This window comes from Rhinolophus sinicus, chromosome 13 (assembly GCF_057876585.1).
Source record: "Rhinolophus sinicus isolate RSI-liver-muscle chromosome 13, RSI-T2T, whole genome shotgun sequence".
In the NCBI taxonomy this organism is placed as follows: domain Eukaryota; kingdom Metazoa; phylum Chordata; class Mammalia; order Chiroptera; family Rhinolophidae; genus Rhinolophus; species Rhinolophus sinicus.
This window is the reverse complement of record NC_142513.1, coordinates 34126402-34149253: the sequence shown is the minus strand read 5'-3', so window position 1 is coordinate 34149253 and position 22852 is coordinate 34126402. Positions and strand designations below refer to the sequence as shown.

The 22852-nt window shown below is 35.7% G+C and overlaps 1 protein-coding gene across 10 annotated transcripts in view; it reads left to right on the top strand.

Annotated features, from left to right (window-relative positions):
* Nucleotides 1–22852, top strand: part of TASP1 (taspase 1) — a 250470-nt gene that overhangs the window by 64274 nt on the left and 163344 nt on the right. For all 10 annotated transcript variants that reach the window (XM_019752062.3, XM_088789266.1, XM_019752061.3 and 7 more), the window contains one exon: nucleotides 18995–19101. In XM_019752062.3, the coding sequence (XP_019607621.1) occupies nucleotides 18995–19101 (107 nt within the window). The remainder of the gene's footprint in view (nucleotides 1–18994; nucleotides 19102–22852) is intronic.

The window sequence follows — 22852 nt, the reverse complement described above, 5'->3', positions numbered from 1 at the left end:
AATGTTAAAAACATATACTACCTATTTTTTAAGTTAAATTTTTGTTGTTTTCATCAATGTTATCTATGAATACAATGAATAATCAAATGAAAAAATGAGAAACCATTAACTCCAAGGAAAGCAAGTAGTAAAAAGAAGAAATGATTATATATCATGGCAAGTATATGGTTAGGATCAGCTCTTAATAATATTATATTCAAAATGAATATTCATGTAGCTGAAAGTTTAATATAGGGAAGCTGAAGGGAAGAGAAATATGTACTTTTCAGGGAGGCAGGGAGTATGAGAGTTCTAAAGTCTCATAGTCCCCATCACTCATTCTCTTAAAATCTGTCCAGTGGAACTTGTAGAATTTGTATATCGTGCAGGCAAATCTCGTCATCTCTTAGTTCCATTTTGTTTTCCTTGGAGATATCCCACCTGGCATCTTTGAGTCTAGATTGGGTTGCTCACTAGGCCTGCTGTATAACTGTCATCCCTGGTCTTCACCTCAACATCATTTTGGATTGCCTTTTCCTCTCTCCAGAATTTCTGTTTTCTGAATCTTTGTGTGTGTGTGTGTCTTATTTTACTTTCTTATTTGGTATATGCAAGACTAGAAATCATTTTCCTTTAGGTTTTTGAAGAAATTGTTCTCTTGTTTTCTAGTTTCCAGTCTTTCTGTTATGCAATCCGTTTGAATTTTGGTTCTCAGTTCTTTGTGGTATATTTTTCCTCGTTGGAAGGAAACTCTTATTTCCCATTTTATGAAGCATCTTGGGATGGGTATTTTTTATTCAATATTCTGGGTACTCGTTTTGCACTGTCAATCTGGAAATTCATGTGCTTCAGATTTGGGGAAATTTAAAAAATGTGTATTAATCTCTTTCCGTATCTTTCTTCTATTTTATTTTTCTAATTTCTGTGAATTAAATGCTGGATTGTGTTCCAAGCCCTTGTTTCTTTTCCAAATTTTTATTTTCTCCTTTTAAAAATTTCTGGCTTTTGTCCTACTGTCGCGGTAGTTTCTTCAATTTTACCTCCTAAACCTTCTAATTCAGATGAATTGATAATTTTGGTTTTCTTTTTTCTTTTTTTTAAAGATTTTATTGGGGAAGGGGAACAGGACTTTATTGGGGAACAGTGTGCACTTTCAGGACTTTTCTCCAAGTCAAGTTGTTGTCCTTTCAATCTTAGTTGTGGAGGGTTCTGTTCAGCTTCAAGTTGTTGTTCTTTCAGTCTTAGTTGTGGAGGGCGCAGCTCAGCTCCAGGTCCAGTTGCCATTGCTAGTTGCAGGGGGCACAGCCCACCATAGTTGCAGGGGGCACAGCCCACCATTCCATGCGGGAGTCGAACCGGCAACCTTGTGGTTGAGAGGACATGCTCCAACCAACTGAGCCATCCGGAAGCTCAGCGGCAGCTCAGCTCAAGGTGCCGTGTTCAATCTTAGTTGCAGGGGGCAGAGCCCACCATCCCTTGCGGGACTCGAGGAATTGAACTGGCAACCTTGTGGTTGAGAGCCCACTGGCCCATGTGGGAATCGAACCGGCAGCCTTCGGAGTTAGGAGCACAGAGCTCTAACCGCCTGAGCCACCAGCCTGGCCCTAATTTTGGTTTTCATAATTTTAATTTCTAGAGATTCATCTGTGATTAATACTTTAAAAAGTAGTGCCCTATTCTTAGTTCATGAACTTAATGTTTTCGCTTATTTCTCTCAGGATATTTTGGTTTAAAATTTGTTCTTATCTGGTGTTTCTCCTTCCTCCGCCTTACTTTTTGTTTGTTTATTTTAGACTTTAATACATATTAGCAGATTTCCTCAACTGTCTAGCAACCCTCTGCTGATTTCATACTCATGAGTGTGGCACTTAAAAGCCATTTGGAAGCTTTATGTGTGAGGGCAGTCTGGGTGACCTCAAGGGGGGTGATGTGATCAGGCTTTTTTTGTTGGGGAAACTTCCAAGTGTTTCCTCAACAAAACCAAATGTCTGTACATTCTTCTTTTGGATTAGTCAGAAATCTTCTCAGCTCTGGCAGGGCAGTGTTGTGGTATATAGAACAAGGGAAGAGGCTGGAGTGCTCACCTGTCCTTTTGGTGTAAATCTCATTTTTAAGTAGAGTGCTTGATAACTGCTCCCAGCTGTGCTTGATGTCCACTAATTTGGGGCCCATCTGGTTCAGCCTCTCCAAAGAGTTAACCTCATGTATTCTGCAAGCAGGAGGAGGGGGTTTAGGCATCTACATGTTCCTCATCAACATTTTCTGCCAGGTCTCCTGTTTTTAGTTCCTGGCTTTCAGAGATAACAGGTGCTTTCTATTCTTTTTTTTTTTTTTTTAATTATAATTTATTGGGGTGACAATGGTTAGTATAATAAAATTACATAGGCTTTAAGTGTACAATTCTGTAATACGTCATCTATATATCACATTGTGTGTTCACCGCCCAGAGTCAGTTCTTCCATCACCATATGTTTGACCCTGTTTACCCTCTTCTAGAACCTCCCTCCCCCCTTACTCTCTGGTAACCACTAAACTATTGTTTGTGTCTATGACTTTTTGTTTCTTTGTTTGTCTTGTTCTTTTGTTGCTTTCATTTTTACATTCCACATATCAGTGAAGTCATATGGTTTTCGACTTTTTCTGTCTTATTTTGCTTAGCATAATCTCAAGATCCGTCCATGTTGTCGTGAATGGCATTATTTCATCAGGTAAGAGAAAGAAATAAAAGGCATCCGAATTGGGAATGAAGAAGTTAAATTGTCACTTTTTGCAGATGACATGATGCTGTATATAGAAAACCCTAAAGACTCCACTAACAAGCTATTAGAAACAATAAACAAAAACAGTAAAGTTGTCGGCTGCAACATCAACGTACAAAATCCATTGCATTCCTGTATACTAACAATGAAATCTCAGAAAAAGAAATAAAAATACAATTTCTTTTGTAATTGCAACAAAAAGAATAAAATGCCTAGGAATAAACTTAACCAAGAATGTGAAAGACCTATATGCTGAAAAATATAAGACATTTTTAAGGTGCTTTCTATTCTAAGCTTTCTTCTGATGTTTCTTTGGCAGGAATTAGTTTACTTTGGCAGAGATTAGTTTGCTTTGTGATGTCTTGGCTACTAGGCATTGGTGTTCATCTTTCTCTACTCAATTAGTTATTCTTTGTTCATCCATTTGCTTTCTGTTTTCTATAGGCATGATGATATTGCCCTTCACATTATCATCGTCTTCTGTGTATGTACCTTTTTCCCCCCGTAATTTCTTTTTGGTAAGGTTTTAGTGTGGAGATGAACTCATTCATGTGTTTAGTCTGCCATTTTTACTTCAGAACATTTATATAGAAAGGTATTATAAAACAGCTATTGCTAGATATTTTGCAGATGACAAACGTTTTAAACTATACGTTAGTGTTTATGCTTGTAATAAGAATATATATGTAATGCCATAGATTTCTAATGGCTTACATAACCAACCAACAAGAAATGTTCTCCAGATTAATAAGGTATTTAAAAGTTATTTTTTGCAAAAAAAAAAAAAAAAAAAAAAAAGATAGTATTGACCTATGGTGAATTTAGATGGAAAAATTATAACTCTTATATCGAAAAAAAAATACTATTCTATATTGGGGCATACTTTAACCCTTAATAAAATTAGCTTGTGTATTGGAGGTAGTTAATGGTTGTTTTACACTTGATTACCTTTTTGGGGGGCATCATTTGTAGATTTTTTTATCTCCCCTTGTGTTTCAAAAGTTTATAAAATATCTTTCTAAGGTTTATCTTAAAAGAATCTCTTACATATTTTCACACGTACTTAATATTTCATTCCTATATGTAGATCTGAATTTTTATTTGATATTGTTCCCTTCAGCCTGGAACATGCTTTTGCATTTCTAGTAATGTGGTAGATACAGTGGTGAAACATTTTTTCAGCTTTCTTTATTGGAAAACTTCATTTTGGCTTTACTTTTAAAAGATATTTATTGTTGGATATAGTCTTCTATATTGGCAGGTTTTTTCTTTCGTAATTTTTCCCCTTTTTTATTAATTGTAAAATAATACGTAAGGTAAATTTTATCATTTTAATAATTTAAATTGTATAATTCAATGGTACTAAGTACATTCAGAGTGTTGTGAACTGCCATGTATTTCCACAACGTTTTCATCATCCCATACAGACACTGTTTGCCTATTAAGTAATAACTACTACTCCCTTTTTGCCAGCCCCTGGTAATCTATATTTTATTTTTTTTCTCTATGAATCTGCTTATTCTAGGTACCTCCAGAATGTAATCATACAATATTTGTCCTTCGGTGTCTGGCTTATTTCACTTAGCATAGTGTTTTCAAGATTCATTTATATTGTAGCATGTTTTAGAATTTTGTTCCTTCTATGACTGAATAATATTCCATTGTATGCTTTTAGTATTTATTTATTTATTTACTTTTATTAGTTTCAGGTGTATAAAGCAATAGTTAGACATTTATATACCTCACAAAGTGGTAACCACCCCCATCTACTACCCCTCTGACATCATATATAATTGTTAAAATACCATTGACTGTATTCCCTATGCTGTACTCCACATCCCGTTACTACACACACACACACACACACAGTTATAGTTGACATTCGATGTTGTCCTACTTCAGCTTCAGGTTTCAGGTGTACAGTGCAGTGGTCGGGCATCTACACGGTCTATGAAGTGATCCCCCTGATAAGTCCAGTATAAACGAGCAAACAAAACAGGAGTAGACTCAGAGATATAGAGAAAAAAACAACTGATGGTTGCTAGATGGGAGGGGGTGGGGATGGGGAAGAAGGTTAAGGGATTAGAAAGTACAAATTAGTAACCTTTTTTTTTTTTTTGATCGGGGAAGGAGAACAGGACTTTATTGGGGAACAGTGCGTATTTCCAGGACTTTTTTTTATTGGGGAACAGTAGTGTTTTTTTCCCAGGACTCATCAACTTCATCCAAGTCAAGTTGTTGGCCTTTCAATCTTAGTTGTGGAGGGCGCAGCTCAGCTCCTGGTCCAGTTGCTGTTATTAGTTGCAGGGGACAGAGCCCACCATCCCTTGTCAGAGTTGAACTGGCAACCTTGTGGTTGAGAGCTCGCGCTCCAACCAACTGAGCCATCGGGAGTTCGGTGGCAGCTCAGCTCAAGGTGCCGTGTTCAATTTTAGTCGCAGGGGGTGCAGCCCACGATCCCTTGCAGTAGTCGAACCTGCAGCCTTGTTGCCCAGAGATCGTGCTCTAAACAACTGAGCCACCCGTCCACCCCAAATTAGTAATCTTTTAGCACTTTTAAAGATGTCGTTACATTGTCTTCTAGATTATATTATCTGATGGGAAGTCAGGTATTATTTTTATTATTGCTTCGTTGTATGCTACGTGTCTTCTTTTTTTCTTTGACTATTTTTAAGAGCTGTTCCTTTATCTTTCGTTTTCAGCATTTTAACCATAATGTGCCTAAGTGTGCTTTTCTTTGTGCCTAGTTTTTACTGTGCCTGCTAAATTTGTCGGTTTCTGTTTTTAATCAAATTAGGAAAACTTTGGACAGTTTTTCCCCAGATATTTTCTCTGGTCTATGCTCTCCCCCATTTGTTTCTGGGATTTCGTATTAAAACATTGGTACGGTTGCTTGTTATTGAGAGTCTTACTTTCTTTCAACTATTTTCTTTTTGTGCTTTCTGGATTCTCTCCATAGAAACAAAACCAATAGGAGATCTATCTGTATCTATCTATCTATCTATCTATCTATCTATCTATCTATCTATCTATCTATCTATTATCTATCTATCTATCTATCTATCTATCTATCTATCTATCTATCTATCAATCATCCATTCATCCATCAATCTTATTGAATCGAATTGAATTGAATCCAATCTAGAGAGATTTATTATAAAGAATTGGCTCGTGCAGTTATGGGCGATGACAAGTCCCAAGATCTTCAGGGTCACTTAGCAAGCTGGAGACCCAGGAGAGCCAATGGTGTCTTTTCAATCTAAGTCCAAATGCCTGAGAACCAGGAGAGCCAGTTGTGTAGTTCCAGTCTGAAGGCTGGCATGCTCGAGACCCAGGAAGAGCCAGTGTTTCAGTTCAAGTCCGAAGGCAGATGAAAGTCAGTGTTCCAGTTTGAAGGCAGTCAGGCAAGAGGTACTCTCTCTTGGGGAGAGTCTGCCTTTTAGTTGTATGAAGTCTTTCAGCTGATTAGATAAGGTCCACCTACATTAGAGAGGGCATTGTGCTTTACTCAGTCAGCCAATTTAAATGTTAATCTCATCCTCATCAAACACACCCTCACAGACATACCCAGAATAATAATTGACCAAATATCTGGGCACCAGTCAAGTTGACACATAAAATTAATCATTATACTTTCGTTTGTATGATTTCTATTGAATTGTATTAAAGTTCACTAATTTTTTCTTCTGCAGTGTATAGTTTCATATTAATCTTATACAATGACTTAAAAATAGAAAATGTGTTTTTAGTTCTAAAGTTCCATTTTTTAAAAAATTTACATATCTCTCTTGAAATTCCCCATGTCTTCACCCATTATGCTCATTGTTAACATATTTATCATTGTTATTTTAAACTTCTTGACTGCTAATTCTAAAATCTAGGTTATCTGTGGGTCAATTTCTATTGATAGATTTTTATTTCCCTCTTGACTTTGGATCACATTTTCCTGTTTAGTTGCATGTTTTATAATTATTTTTATTGCAACTTAGGCATTGTGGATATGTTTTAGAGATGATGGATGGACTTGTTACTTCATTTGAACGGTGTTGAATTTTGTTCTAGCATGTAATTGAATTATTTGCAGATAACCTTGATGTTATCACAGCCTGGTTTTAGGCTTTGTAATCATGAGTCTGTTTCAGTTTTGTTCTTAATCCTAGAGTTGTTTCCTTAGTACCAGCTTGTGGTCTTTATTCCTAAAATATGGCCTTTCTGGGGTTTTAGTGGAAAGTCTCAAACTCTAAACTTTGTCTCGCCTACAGTGAGTATTTAGTAAAATACTTCAGCTGTTGTTTTTCCTCATGAGATTCTATGGAATCTTGTATCCTTGTATGAACAGGTAAGGCCTCATGCATGGATTTGAGGGGACATTTACATAGATTTCAGGGCTTCCCTTTTTGTGGCTTCCTCATTTCCAAGATTCCTTCCTCAATTTCCAGCTGCTTCAGTAACCCCAAACTCCTTCATCTCAGGCCAATAAGATTGCAGTGTTTTATTTGAGGTCTATTTTCTGTGCATTTCACAGAGTGGGGAGTGCCTCTTGAAGAAAGCTGTTTGAATGTGATTCTTACCCGGTGTGTTTCTTTTCTTTCAGTGGTTGAATCCGCTCCTATTTCTGGCAGCCTTTTGTACTTGCCTTCAAATAGCTTTTTTTTTTTTTTTTAATTTTTAAAATTCCATCCAGAGTTTGTATTGTTATTGGGCTGTGGATTAGTCTGATATAAGTTACTCCTTCATCAACAAGAGCTAGAACCTATGCTTTGTAATTGTGTACTGTCAACAAATATAATAATGTAAATAACACAATATAAATTAACAAACAAATTTCACATTATAAAAGAGAGTTGATTATTTAAACATCATATTTATTACTTTTTAATTGTATAGTACAGGAACATGTTATCTTTTTAAAAATTGGAAAATTCTACATAAACCTAAACTTCCTCTTTACTCCATTTCCAGTCCCTGTCTCTCCTACCCGCTCCAATAACCACAGTTGTTTGATTTGCTTCTTTCTATATCAACAGAAATACTGGAATATATTATTTTTGTAAGTTTTAGATAAATAGTATCATACTATATATCTTCAGTCAGTTTTTAGATAAGCAGTATCATAATATGGTATTTCTAATATTTTTTGTCAGTCAGCAAAATGTATTTTGAAGTCTGTCCATGTTGATACATATACTAGATCAATTAATTTTTTAAGCTGCTGAATAGCATTTTATCATTTATTTAGCTCTTTCTTTATTGATGTGCATGCAGGTTGTTTCTAGGTTTTGCTATTAACATTGATGATTCCACAAATATTCTTGTGCACATCACCTTATACATATGTGTTTTATTAGGGTAGGTAAGTTGGAGGTAGAATTGCTGGCTCAGAGAATGCGTTTATCGTTTTGCTGGCTATTGCCAGATTCCCTCCTAAGAGGTTTATTCTCTGTCTACTTTCGAGAAGTTTGGCTTTGTAAAGTTGCTGCCATTAATGACCACACAGTAGCTCAGAGCATAAGCTTTAGAGATATAAACCTTTGTGTGAGAATGGTCAAGTTACCTCCAAGAAACTTTTCTCATGGAGATGTTGTGATTACTTGAGACAATATGTAAAGAATTCTTGTTTCAATTTCTAGAACATAGAAACACTCATGTGTTTACCATTAACGTCGTTCTTACTATATTATTAGTTTGTTGGATATGAAAATGATGCTGGAGATGTGATTTCATCAGACTTTCATAAGTCTAGCTCTTTAGCACTGACTGAGAATGGGATTTTAGTGATTGATCCTATCTGGAGTTAGGTGTAACCATTAGAGCAGTGCTTCTCAGATTTGCACATCAGAATCCCTGAGGAGCTTTGAAAAATTCTGAAGCCCTGACTGCACCCAAAACCAATTAAACCAGCAACTCTGTAGATGGTACCCGGCATCTGAAGGTTTTACAGTTTTGCAGGTAATTTCAATGTGCATTCAATTTTAAGAATGTCTAGGATAGAGTGTGCACCTCCTTTTCAGTTCTTCTAGAAGATTCTTTAAAGTTGAAATTGAAAGGAAAGTAATTTTGTTTTCTCTTCGTAAAGGGTGACCATAAATAGTTTGTGCTACAAAGTTGCTAGCATCTGTCCCTTAATTTTCAGCTATGTTTTATATTTTGATGTGACTAGAAGTCTTTAAATTAAGTAAAGGGTAGATGGGGGACATTATTCTTTCCTGTCAGTTTATGGGCATGATATTGCCACAAGGAATGCTGTTTTCTTATTTTTTATTGATTAGATTGTATTCTTACAGTTTTTCTGTCTTTGAGTAGGATACTTGGAAAGATAATGTGATTGATCTAAAACATTTTCTGTACTAATTGTATAGTTTTATTATAATTATGTGGTGCATCAGTATTTAATTTCACTCTTTAATATGGACAGCTATACTGTTTTAAATTTTTTATTTTGAAGCAATTATAAATTCACATGCAGTTGTAAGAAATAATACAGACAGATAGATGCCATATACCCTTTGCCCAATTTCCTCCAGTGATAATATCTTGCAAAACTATGGTGCATTATCATATTCAGAATAATGACATTGATTCAGTCAAGATACACAACACTTCCATCTCCACAAGGATCTCTCATGTTACCCTTTTATAAAGTTACATCCATTCACCTCCTACCTTTATTTCTTCCTTAAACCCTGGCAGCCACTAATCTATTCTTTATTTGTATAATTTTGTCATTTCAAAAATGTTATATAAGTGGCATCATACAGTATGTGATCTTTTGGGAATTGGCTTTTTAATCACTAAGTATAATTCTCTGGAGTTTCTTCCATTTTATTGCTAAGTAATTATTCCATGGCATGGACCACTGTTTCTTTAACCATTTATCTGTTGAAAGATATTTGAGCTGTGTCCAATTTGGGGCTGTTATAAATAAAGCATCTATGCACATATGTGCACATTTTTAAAATAATTCTTTAAAAAATTTTTAGCAAAATACATATAACATAAAATTTACCATGTTAAACGTTTTTAATAGTACAATTCAGTCGCTTTAAGTTTATTCACATTGTTGTGCAACCATTGCTACCGTCCTTATATAGAACTTTTTTCATCTTGCAAAACAAACTCTACTCATGAAACAGTAACTCCCCATTCCTCTCCACTTAGCCCCTGGGAGCCACTATTCTGATATCTATCTCTAGGAATTTGACTACTCTGGGTACCACATGTAAGTGGAACCATGAGTTTTTTGTCCTTTTTTTGACTGGCTTATTTCACTTAGCATGATATCCCCAAGGTACATCCGTGTTGTAGCATGTGTCAGAATTTCTTTTTAAGACTGAATAATACTCCATTTTATTGTGTATACCACATTTTGTTTATCCATTCATCTGTTAGTAAAAAACTTGGGTTGCTGCCAACTTTTGGCTATTGTGCACAATGCTGCTGTAAACATGGGTGTAAAAATCTGTTTTAGACCCTGCTTTCAATTCTTTTGGGTATTAAGGTGTGAAATTGCTGGATTAGACGGTAATCCTATTTTCAATTTTTGGAAGAACCACCATACTCTCTTCCATAGTGGTACGTCATTTTAAATTTCCACTAATACTCAAAGCGTTCCAGGTTTTCCACATCCTCACCAATACTTGTTATTAAAAAAAAAAAAAGCCATTGTAATGCGTGTGAGGTGGTATCCATTGTGGTTTTGATTTGCATGTCCCTAATGGTTATGATGTTGAATGTATTTTCATGTGCTTATTGGCTATCTGTATATCTCTTTACATGTCTATCTCCCAAAAAGTGTAAAAGAGAAACATGAACGGGGGGAAAAGCACCAATCCTTTAAATTTCCTCTAAGTCAATTTAGCTTGAGGGGGATGTGTCGCAATAGTGGCTGCCTGTCTGTCTGCATCTCTGTGACTAGAACCAGCAAGCAACAATCAGAGCACAGATCCTGGTATATGGAAAACAGGGTCTTTATTGCCCACCTGGCCTCTCAAGTTGTGTGCAAGCTACACTAGGAATACCTGTACAGCTGTTTGCCCCAGGGTTGGGGGAGGGGAATGGGCAGATGTTACTGCACCAAGAGCTGAAATTGACCCAAATTAACCACAGTTTACATCCAAGCCTTCCTCTGAAAGTCACAAGCCTTAACAGACCCCAGAGTTCTATCACACTTAACATTAGGCAGATTCTAGCAGGCCAGTCATTATCTAGGTGGGAAGATGGATTCCTGGTGCTTCCTATTCTGCCATCTTTCCTTCAGTAATTTTGTATTAGAGGATTTAAGGATATTAATTGTGTCTCCTAGCTATTTGCATATACTTTAAAATTTTTAAATGTCATTTATCATTTACCTTGGTGCATGGTATCTTTTGCATTATAGACATTTTACATTTTATGTGGTTTATCTGTCAGTCATCCTTATGATGGATTCTGACTTTAACGTTTTATGGAAAATCTTCTATTTTAAAATTGAAACAAAATCAATAAAAAAAATCAAGTCTTTCTCAAAAATGACTGATATTTATGCCTGTATTTTTGTGCAATAGCTTAACTTTTTTGGACCTTTTAATAAATGTTTTTAGAGAGACAACCAAGGTGGTGCAGTAGTTAAACATTGTGCTTACCTTCTCTCACAACCACATCAAAATTACAACTAATCTACAAAACAACCATTATTGAGAATCATCTAATATCAAGCCTTTCAACTAAGGACATGTAGAAGAAGGGTAGAGACTCGGAACAGGCTGGTCCCATACCCACGTGTGACCATTAAAGATTGGGAGGGATATTTCATCTGTGGAGGTCCCTCCCATTCCCCAGAGGAGTGAGAGGTCCCCGCCCCACCCCAGCCCAGGTTTCCAGTGCTGGGGAGAGAAGTCCCCATAATTTCTGGTTGTGAAAAACTGCGGAGATTGTGACTGAGTGAGACAGTGCAGCTGCACTCAAAGGCACTCCTCTTAAAGGGACTGTGTGTGGACTTACCCACCAATGGAATCACTTGCTGTGAGCTCCAGCACTGGGGCAGCGGCTGGAAAGGTGGCAGGGACATATGGTGGGGAATTGAGTTACCTGGCTTGGTACAGGGGTAGAGAGGTGTCTTTCTCCTGGACAGGGGAGCTGGTGGAGGCCATTGTTTCTTTGCTGAGCTCTCCCCATTCCTGGCATGCGGCTGCATGCCACCGCTATTTTTGAGTCTCCGCCATGCTTTGGTGATTGTAGACCAGGCCTTGCCCAACTTTCGGCCACACCCAGGCTGCTTTCAGTGGCTTTTTCATGCTGACTGCCTGACTTGACTCAAGCTGCAGACTTTCCTAGGGTCTCTCAATAGTTGACAGAACCCAGACAAGCAGCATTTGGCTTGAGCATGCCCTGTACCTCTGGCTGAGCAGCCCTAAGCGTGGCACTAATGGCAGCCGGCCTTGGTTCATGGCTTGGCCTCTCAAGGCACTTCCAAGCACAAAACAGGTGGCAGCCATCTGCGGATTTCTTTGTGACTCCTGCCTGGTGGCCACGGATGGGGCACAGGCTGTGGCTGAATTTGACCTACAGTGGATCCCCTCAAAGGTGGTCCTGGGGCTGACACCCTCAGTGGCCAGCTTCAAAGTACAATATATCCAAGGGGAAGATTGGGCAGATACCAGAGTCCTGCTGAGGCAGATCCTGCTCTGTAGAGTCAGCCCCTGCACAACAAGCCTTCTTCACAACCAGTGAGCCCAAGAGTCAGTCCCTCCCAGTGATGTGCAGTTATTAACCAAGGGTCAACTACAAGAGGAGGGTACACACAACCCACACAAGGGACACACTTGGAGTGCATGGCTCAAGTGACCAGAAAGATGTACCACCTACTACATAAGGCCACTCTACTAAGACTGGAAGGCATAGCAGCTTTACCTAATACACAGAAACAAACACAGGGAGGCAGCCACAATGGGAAGACAAAGAAATATGTCCCAAATAAAAGAACAGAACAAAGCTCCAGAAAAAGAAGTAAGCAAAATGGAAATAAGCAGTCTGTCATATGCAGAGGTCCAAACACTGGTTATAAGGATGCTCCGTGATCTCAGGGAGAACTTCAACAGGGAGATAGGAAGCATAAAAATGGAGATGAAAACCATGAAAAAGAACCATTCAGAAATAGAGGATATAATAACGAAAAAGAAGAATATATTATAGGGAATCAACAGATTAGATTAGATGAAACAGAGGATCCAACCAGAGGTGTAGAAGATAAGGTAGCAGAAAACACCCAACCAGAACAGCAAAACAAAATAAGAATCCAAAAAATTGAGGAGAGTTTAAGGGGCCTCCGGGACAATATCATGTGTACCAACATTCACATTATAGGGGTACCAGAAGGAGAAGAGAGAGAGCAAGGAATTAAAAACCTATCTGAAGAAATAATGACAGAAAACTTCCCTAACCTGGTGAAGGAATAGACATGCAAGCCCAGTAGTGTCTAAATATATTATGTTGCTTTGTGCATCTGAAGCTAATGAAAAAAAAAGTTGATGGGTAGGTATGTAGATAGATAGATAGATCTATGGGTATGCATTAAATAATTCTTGCAACTTTTCTGTAAATTAAAAAGTTTTCAAAATCAAAAGTTAAAATAAGTTTTTATATGTTAAAATTATTAATACTCTAAGATTTCATTTTTGTGTGTAGTGTAAGGTAGGAATCAAATTTTTTTCTAAATAGATGACATATTGTGCCAAGATATTTTATTGAATAACATATCCATTTCCTACTGGTATAAAATATCACCATTATTCTTTAATTTCGTTAGCATATACATGAATTTGTTTCTGGATTTGATGGTCACTTCCATTAATTAAAAAATTTTTTTTTTCCATTTCTGTCATTACTACAGTATTGTTTTTAGACTTTCTTTTGAGTACACTCTGGATCCCTTTCCACCTAATTTTCCTAACAAATTTGTTTTTCTTTATTTAAAATTTTCTTGATTAATCTTCAAAATAATATAACTTTTTTATTTCCATTGCTATTTTGATTGATTTACGTCAATTTGGGGAACATTGATAATATTGAGTCCTCCCAGCCAGAACAGATTTATCCAGGACTACTTTTTTTGTTCTTCATTAAAGTTTTATAAAATTTTTTCTTCATCTTTTATTTTGGTTGTCCACATTTCATAATTAGTTTTTTAAAAATATGATTTGCAATCTTCAAAATTAAATTATTGAGGTAACATTGGTTAATACCACATAAATATTAGGTGTAGAACTTTATAAGATGACATCTGTATAGTCTACTCGTATGTGTGCTCAAGCCTAGTCTCCTTCTGTCACCATGTATTTCATCCCCTTTACCCTCTTTGTCCTCCCCTCTGGTTATCACCATTCTCTTGTGTGTATCTGTGAGTTTTTTTAGTTTTTGTTTTGTTTGTCATGATTAGTTTATTATTAGATATTTTGCAATTTTGTTTGGTACTGTAATAATCTTCATTTGGCATTTTTAAACTCTTTATTGTGAACTGTGCTACACATAGCTCTTATAGGTAGACATTTGTGTTGGTTTGGTTGGTATTATAACAAGTCTCCCAGTTTTCTTTTACATGTATTCTGTATCAGTAGACTTTCTCTAGATACATGCCTTGTAGTAGAATTGCTGGATCATGGTGTCTGCCTGTCTTTATCTTTACCAGATGATGCCAAAGTATTTTTCAAATTGTTTTTTACCAATGAATATAATTGTGTTTTCGTATATATATATGTATATATATACATATATATTTTCATGTATGTGCATTTGTATATATACACATATTTATATCCAGCTACTTTGCTAAACTCTTATATTCATTTATGTGATCTATCTGTGGATTCTTGTTGATTCCCTAAATTCACAATTATATCATTTGTGAATAATGACAGTTTTGTTTCTTCGTTTGGAATCTTTACATACACACACACACACACACACACACACACACGCGCGTGCGTACACACACACACACACACACACACACACACAAAGAAAAATATGCAAAATATATTATGTATATAGTATGTATAATATATTTTCCCTTTCTGACAAAGGATTATTAGTACAGAGTTTAATGGAAGTGATGATAATGGGCATCACACTATGATGCTTTTGATTGAAAATTTGTGGCTATATGTAATTATATTTAGGGAGGGTTTTTTTGCAAGATTAAAAGTATTGTAAATATATCTAATTTTATCAGATTTTTATTTTTATTAAGAGGACATTAATTTGTTAGTCTAATGAATTATATTAGTTTTTTTTTTAACTTTTATTTATTTTACCTTGTTTCCCCGAAAATAAGACCTAGATGGACCATCAGCTCTAATGCATCTTTTGGAGCAAAAATTAATATAAGACCCGGTCTTATTTTAGTATAAAATAGTATACTAAAATAAGACCGGGTCTTATATAAGACCAGGTATAAAATAATATAATACCAGGTATAATATAACATAATATAATATAATATAAAATCTTATAATATCATGTTTTCAATATAACATAGTACCAGGTCTTATATAATATAATATAATACAATATAATATAATATATAATCTTATAATATCTTGTTTTTGGAGAAACATGGTGTGTTTTTTTAGGACCCATCAGCTCCAAGTCAAGTAGTTTCAATCTGATGGAGGGTGCAGCTCACACTAGCCCATGCGGGGATCGAACCAGCAACCCTGGTGTTACGAGCATCGTGCTCTAACCAACTGAGCTAACAGGTCGCCCCTGGGTTTACTTATGTTTTTGTTTTTGCTTTTCTTGTAAAGTTAAAACAGCCTCACATTCCTCGTATTTATCATATACTATATTATGCAAGGACCTAAGAACACTGTCTCTTTATTTCCCCCTTTGCTATATATTTTACTTGTATATATAATATTAATAACCACACAAGACACTTTGGTTAACTGACCTTTTTTATTTTAAAGAAATGGCACTCCATATCTAATAATGCTTGCTGCCTTAAAGTCTACTTGGTCAATATTAAAATAGCTAAAATAGTTTCCTTTCATTAGTGATTTTTGCATGGGTATCTTTTTCTATCCTTTTGTTTTCAATTTTTCTGTGTATTCTTATATTTAAGATGTGTGTCTTAGAAGCAACGCATGTACAATTAAAATTTGGGGGGGAGATCTTTATATTTTAATTGGTGCATTTATTCCATTTACATTTAATGTAATTACTCATATATTTGGATTTGAATGTACTCTTTTACTCTTTGCTTTCTATATGTCTCACCTGTTCTATGTTTCTTTGATCAGATTTGTTGCTTTCTCTATGATTATTTTCTATTATTATGTTTCCTTTTCTATTTACATGCTTGTTTCACCTTCTTTTACCATTCTATTGGAGTTAACCTGGAGATTTCAATATGTATACTTGACTTATGAAAGTCAATTAGAAAGTACTACTTTTTACCACTTTTCAAACAATGCAAGGGCCATAGAATACTTGAATGAAATACATTTAACATCTTCCCAACTTTGTTTTCAAAGTTTAAACTCTATATGTATTTAAAGCACCATGAGATACTAATTATTGTTTTGTTATAGTCAATTTTCATTCAGATTTGCCTAAATATTTACCGTCCCCCCTTTTTTTGTTATTTTTCTAGAGTGGCTGACAGAACTCAGCAAAACAGTTTACTTATTATATTACCAGTTTATTACAAAGGATATTAAAGGATATGAATGAACAGGCAGATTAAGTGATACATAGGGCAAGGTCTGGAAGAGTCTTGAGTATAGGAGCTCCTGTATTCATGGAGTTGGGGTACACCACCCTCCCAACACATAGATGTGTTCAGCCACCTGGAAGCTCTCCATACCTTGTACTTTTGGGATTTTTGTGGAGGTTTCATCATGTAAGCATGATTGCTCATTAACTCAATTGCCAGGCCCCCTCTCCTTTCCGAGGATGGGGATGAAGCTGAAAGTTTCAAGCTTTTAATCATGGCTTAGTCTTTGTGGTGACCAGTTCCCCATCCTGAAGCTATTCAGAAGCCCACAAAGAGTTGCTTCATCAGAACCAAAGACATTCATATCATCCAGGAAATTCCAAGGGATTTAGGAGCTGTGTTTCAGGAATTGGGGTCACAGACCAAATGTTAGAACAAAAGATGATCATGATACTCTTACCACTTAGGAAATTATATGGGTTTTAAGAGCTCTGTGCCAGGAATTGGGGGCAGAGACCACTATATATTTTCTGTTATTTCACACACTATTAATCAGAATCTGCTTAAACTTAGTTCAAAGCTTAATGTTCCCTAACCCACCCAGCCAACATATTTGCAAATCTATGCAAAGGCCCCAGTCAAACCAAATCTTCTCAGGGATAGTTTCCTTCTTTCCAATTTCCCCCGTCCTCCTTCTCTTCCTTCTTGTTCTTTCTCCTTTTTTGCCATGATCTAATATAATACAGTCTTGCCTGAATGCATTTGGTTTTGGGATAGAGAGTAGGGGCAGACTTACGTAGTTCTGGATCAATCCTACTTTGAGGGTATTAGCTCTTTCAATCTGCAGCTTATTGTGAGAAATGTCTCCTATAAAACTCCCACTTTTAATGGGCTCTGGGCTTGTGTTATGTCTCTCCTCGATGCCATTTAACCAAACTTATGTGTGCTGCTGTTGGCAAATGCTCACAGTGCATTAATAATAACTTTAGTCCTCAGTTTACCCCCAGAATTTAGCTTTGAACTTTTTCAAAGGTTTTTAATACTTTTAAGGTGGTGTTTTTGCTTATTTTATCTAACATTTTTAGTAATATTCAGTAGGAGAATTACTCTGAATAATTTAGTCTGCCATTATCAGAAAACTTTGGTCATCTCTTCAGTGTTATATTCTAGTTCATAATCTTTTTTTTTTATTAGCTGTATCTAATTGGTTGTTTAAACTTGTATATAAAGTTTAAAATTTTTGTTTTAAAGCAACGGCATTTTACTGTTTTATTTTTTTTATTTTTATTTTTATTTATTTATTTTTTTGGGAGGGGGAAGGGGAACAGGACTTTATTGGTGAACAGTGTGTACTTCCAGGGTTTTTTCCAAGTCAAGTTGTTGTCCTTTCAATTGTAGTTGTGGAGGGCACAACTGAGCTCCAGGTCCAGTTGCCGTTGTTAGTTGCAGGGGGTGCAGCCCACCATCCCTTGCAGTAGTGGAGGAGTCAGACCGGCAACCTTGTGGTTGAGAGCCCACTGGCCCATGTGGGAATTGGACCGGCAGCCTTCAGCATTAGGAGCATGGAGCTCCAACCGCCTGAGCCACCGGGCCGGGCCTAACATTTTAAATTTTTAATTGTTATGTTTTTTTAATTTTAGAAGCTCTATTAGGTTCTCCTACAATTCTGCCTGATAATTTTATCATCTTTTTTTGTTCCTTAGTTGTATCTTCCTTTTATTTCTCTGAGCATAAACATGCTTTATATTCTGTATCTCATTATTCCAGTATCTGAGGTCTTTGTAGGTCTAAGTTGAATTATGCTTTCTGATATTTGGCTGACTTTTATTCTTGTTGGTTTATATATCGTGTTTTGTGATTTTAAACTATGGGCTCATGTTAATTGGAACATGGGAATTCTCTGAAGACTAGTAAGTTAAGATGTGTTTTTCCAGGGAGTATTTGCATTTGTGTTTTAAGGGTTTTTGAAGCACTGGCACACCAAGATACTTTTTGAGGTGTTTTTTTTTTTTTTTTCCAGGCCAATCTTGTAATATGAATTTCCTCTAAATCTATCTTAATGCCCTTTTGGCCATGGATTATCTAGACAGACTTTTCCTCCCTTACATTTATATCCAAGACTGAGACTTGAAAGTTTCCTGTTTCTTTGCATATATGGTCTTTTCTAGTTCTCCCTCTTACTGGGAATATCACCCTTTGTGGTTCCTTCCTTTTTTTGTGGATGATCTCCAGTATGTTTCCTTGTGCTGCACTGTCCCCAGGTTTCATCTCTTATCCCTTATGTACAGAGAGCTTCAAAGCCAAAGTTGGAGGTGGCATGCATTAGCATATACCCCTGAGTAGTATCTTTCAGGACTCACCTGTTTCTCTGAATTTGACCTTTCTCTTACTTCTTTAACCTTAGGTTATTTTTCTTATTGTCATACTACCTCAGTGTACATTGAAAAGACTTTTTAAAGCCTTTTCCAACATTCTTAAGGATTTTGTCCTAAGAAGCCTCTTCAGGATATCTCATCTGCCCATTTCCCTAATATTTATCGTGTCATTTTTAATGTTTCTTTTATAGGATTCAGTTTAGCTGCTTTTAAAAGAAACAAGAGGAAACTAGAGCTGGCAGAAAGGGTGGAAACAGATTTCATTCAACTAAAGAAAAGAAGACAATCAAGTGAAAAGGTCAGGAGGTATTTGAAATATCAGTCATTAATGTGTCATAATGGTATCTTTAATCTGGAGTTTGAGATTTAAGCTTTAACATAGTGTGATCCAGTAGAAATATAATGCATGCCACATACGTACTTTTAAGTTTTCTGGTAGTTACGTTAAAGAAAGTAAAAAGAAACAGGTAAAATGAATTTTAATAATTTATTTAAACCAATGAATCCAAACTATCATTTAAAAAATATAACAAATGAAAAAAATTATTAGCGAGCTATTAAACTTTCTTTTTTTGTATTAAGTCTTCCAAGCCAGTGTGTATTTTATCCTTGCAACACACATCTCAATTATGACACTGAATTTTCATTGGAAATATTTGGTCTGTATTTATATTTCATAAAAATAACAGCTGAGAAGTAGTTTACATAAGAAGTTATTCCAAATGTACTTAAAACTTTCCAATAAATGAATAGAATATATTTTAAAATTAAAATTAATTAAAATTTAATAAAATTAAAAATTCAGTATCTCATTTACCCTTACTATGTTTTAAGTGTTCAATAGCTATGTGTGGTTGATAGCTACTGTTTGGGGCCTTGTAGCTTTAGATAGTGCTTCTTAACCTGGCTGTTCAGGGGGTAGAGTGTGTTATAAGGAAATGTATATATTGAATTCATGTAGGTTTTTTATACATTTTAATTACATGTCTCTGTTTCTCATTGTTGCACATTCTTTGTTTGCATTTCACGCATTAGTATGCCATCATGAGTCCATGTGTGGCGTTTCTTAGGTGTTTGGGGGTAGAAAGAAGTTGGAAACCACAACATTCTTGCTCAGTCTATGGCTGGGAGGTTCATTAGCATACAGTTCCTGATGGGTGTCTCATGTTATAGTCATTGGATGTGCTTTGGAATTTCAATATTCTTCATTGATTAGTCCTTCTGTAATTGCTAATATATTGGTTCATGCTTTCTGTCAGTTTTATATGGTTTACTCATATATAAATACATAATAAATCATCTTTCATAATGACAGATATTTTCCTAGTATGTTGCACATTGGACAATTAATCAAACATTTTGGTTCAAATCTTTTTATTTTTCTGCCAGAGAAGAGGAAGTTAGGAGGAAAATGAGCGTTTTAATAAGTAGATCTTGGTGAAAGTGAATAATAGTGTGGTTGTGTTTCTTGGGTTTTTGCATCCCTTGTGATGTTTGAGTGACAAAATTTAGGATCTTTGTCCTTTAAAAAAGACGTGATAAAATTTGCATGCAGTGAGCAATTTAGTCATTTATATAAATGTATATACCCATGTAACCCGTATACCTATCAAGATGTAGGACATTCTGGTTCCTTTGTATTTCCTCCCAGCCAATCTCTACCTTCTATAGACAACCACTGCTCTGAGTTTTATCACCACAGATGTTTAGTCTTGCTCTCCAACTTTATATAATTTGAATTATACAAAATGTTCTCTTTTCTGTTTGGTTTCTTTCACAAAATGTTTTTGAGACATTGTATGATATCACTCTTTGTATGATTTTTTTTATTACTGAGTAATATTTCCTATTATGAATATACTGTTATTTCTTTTTTTTTTCTTTAAGGAGGGCACAGCTCACAGTGGCCCATGTGGGGATTAAACCGGCAACCTTGGTGTTATTAGCACCACGCTCTAACCAACTAAGCTAACCAGCCACCCCCACTACTGTGATTTCTTTATGCGTTCACCTGTTGATAGACATTTAGGTTGTTTTTAGGTTTTTACTACTATGAATAAAGCTGCTATGAACATTCTTGAATACATATACATATGCATATATATATATATATATATATATATATATATACATTAGTAGACATTAGTTTAGAACTTTTATGTCTAGAAATATCAGATGATTTGATAGGGAATATCTTCAACTTGTTTTATTCAGAAGATTAATTTTTATTCAGAAAATATTTATTAAGCAGCTACTCTTGGTACTGATCTGAGTAGTAAGAAAACAATGGTGAACAAGATGGAGAAACTTCATGCTCTAATAAAACTTTACATTTTAGTGGATAGAGACAGAAACATGTAAACACATAATTAAAAGTAAGAAAGTTACTGTGTTTGGTAACTGTTATGAAGAAAAAACACACACAAGATGATGTGATATAGAGTAACTTAGATGTAAGAGATGGAAGAAAGTCTCAAAGGAAGAGTCCTTTAGTTAGGGTGATCAAGAGAGGCCTCTCTGAGGGTGTATAACATGTGAGGAGACATCTGAAAAATAAGAAGTGAGTTTATGCAGTCAGTGGAAGAGTGTTGAGGGTGAATGAAATGGATGTGTAGTGGCCCTGCTGGGGATTTGCTTATTAGAGGAATGGGGAAGAGGCTCGGTGTGCCTAAAGCAGAGCGGGCAAGGAGGAAATGGTATGAGATGAAGCTGGAGAGGTAGGCAGTTGCTGGCTCCTTTAAAATCTGGTAGATCATGGCAAGAAGTTTCAATTATATTTCATGAATAATGAATAGTCATTGAGTTAAAAGCAGAGATGCAATGCCATCTCATTCACATTTTACGAAGTTCTTTTGGGCTGCTATATGGAGAATGGATTGAAGGGGGAGGCGAGAATAGAAGGAGACTAGTTATGATATTATTACAGCTGGGTGATGATGGCAACTTGGACCGTAGATGTTGGGGATGGAGATGGAGAGATGTGCATATGTCTAGGATATATTTTGAGAGTTTCTGGAAAGACAGGAGTTATTGATGCCTTAGATATTGGTAAGTAAGAGAAAGAAATTAAAGCTTTTAGCTTTAGCAATTGAGTATTGCCATTTACTGACACAAGGAAGTTTGGAGAAGTTATGGCTTCATGATGATTGAGGTGGGAAGTGGAAATCAAGAGCTTTCTTAGCCCATATACCCTTAATGGACACAGAATACTCAGTGCTTTCCATTTTCACCATAAGACATATTACCTGATGCCAGCAACACACAAAACTCCCAAGCTAATAGACCATCTTTTAGTGAGTCATATTCCTTTGCTCCTTTCAGTTGAATTATATGCCACCAAGAGCCTCATTATGCTAATTATTTTTATCATTGTAATTATACAATTCAGTAAGTCTCATACACACTAATGAATATTGAGTTTAAAAATAGTTGTATATTTTAAAACAAAGAGTTGGAAACTAATTTGAAAAAGTAGAATTGGTTTATAAAAATTGCTATAGAATTAAGTATGAGCAAGCCAGTTATAAAAGATTGAAAGCAGTCATAAAAATCTAGAAGCATTCTACATGCAGAGTGCATGTTAATGTCTTTATGCGCTTGTTCTATTTTAGATAAAGTGAAACTTGAAATCATAGGACAATTCAGTGTGTTATAAATTATGCAAGAAAGATGATATGGAACATTTATTTGTGGGCCCACATTCAAAGAAAAGGCTTTGGTCTCATATGAAAAGATTGGCTAACGAATGAACCTTTGTGTTTTAAGTAAAAGAAAATGTTTAAGGTATGTGTCTTTTTTTTTTTTTTTTTTATCCTCTGCTTCACCCAGAGAATTTTCAACTTTTGAAAATTTCAACTAACCACGCATTATACTGGTTGAAAGAATTTCAAATAAAAAGCTTTCCATGGCAAGATGAAAGATTAACTATGGAGTTGGTTACATGGGTCTGAAAGTCATGGGTAGGTCAGGAGGGAGATTCCCATTTGGAAATTATTGGCATATAATTTGGATGAGCTCACTTATGAGACAGAGTAGATAGAGGTCTGCAG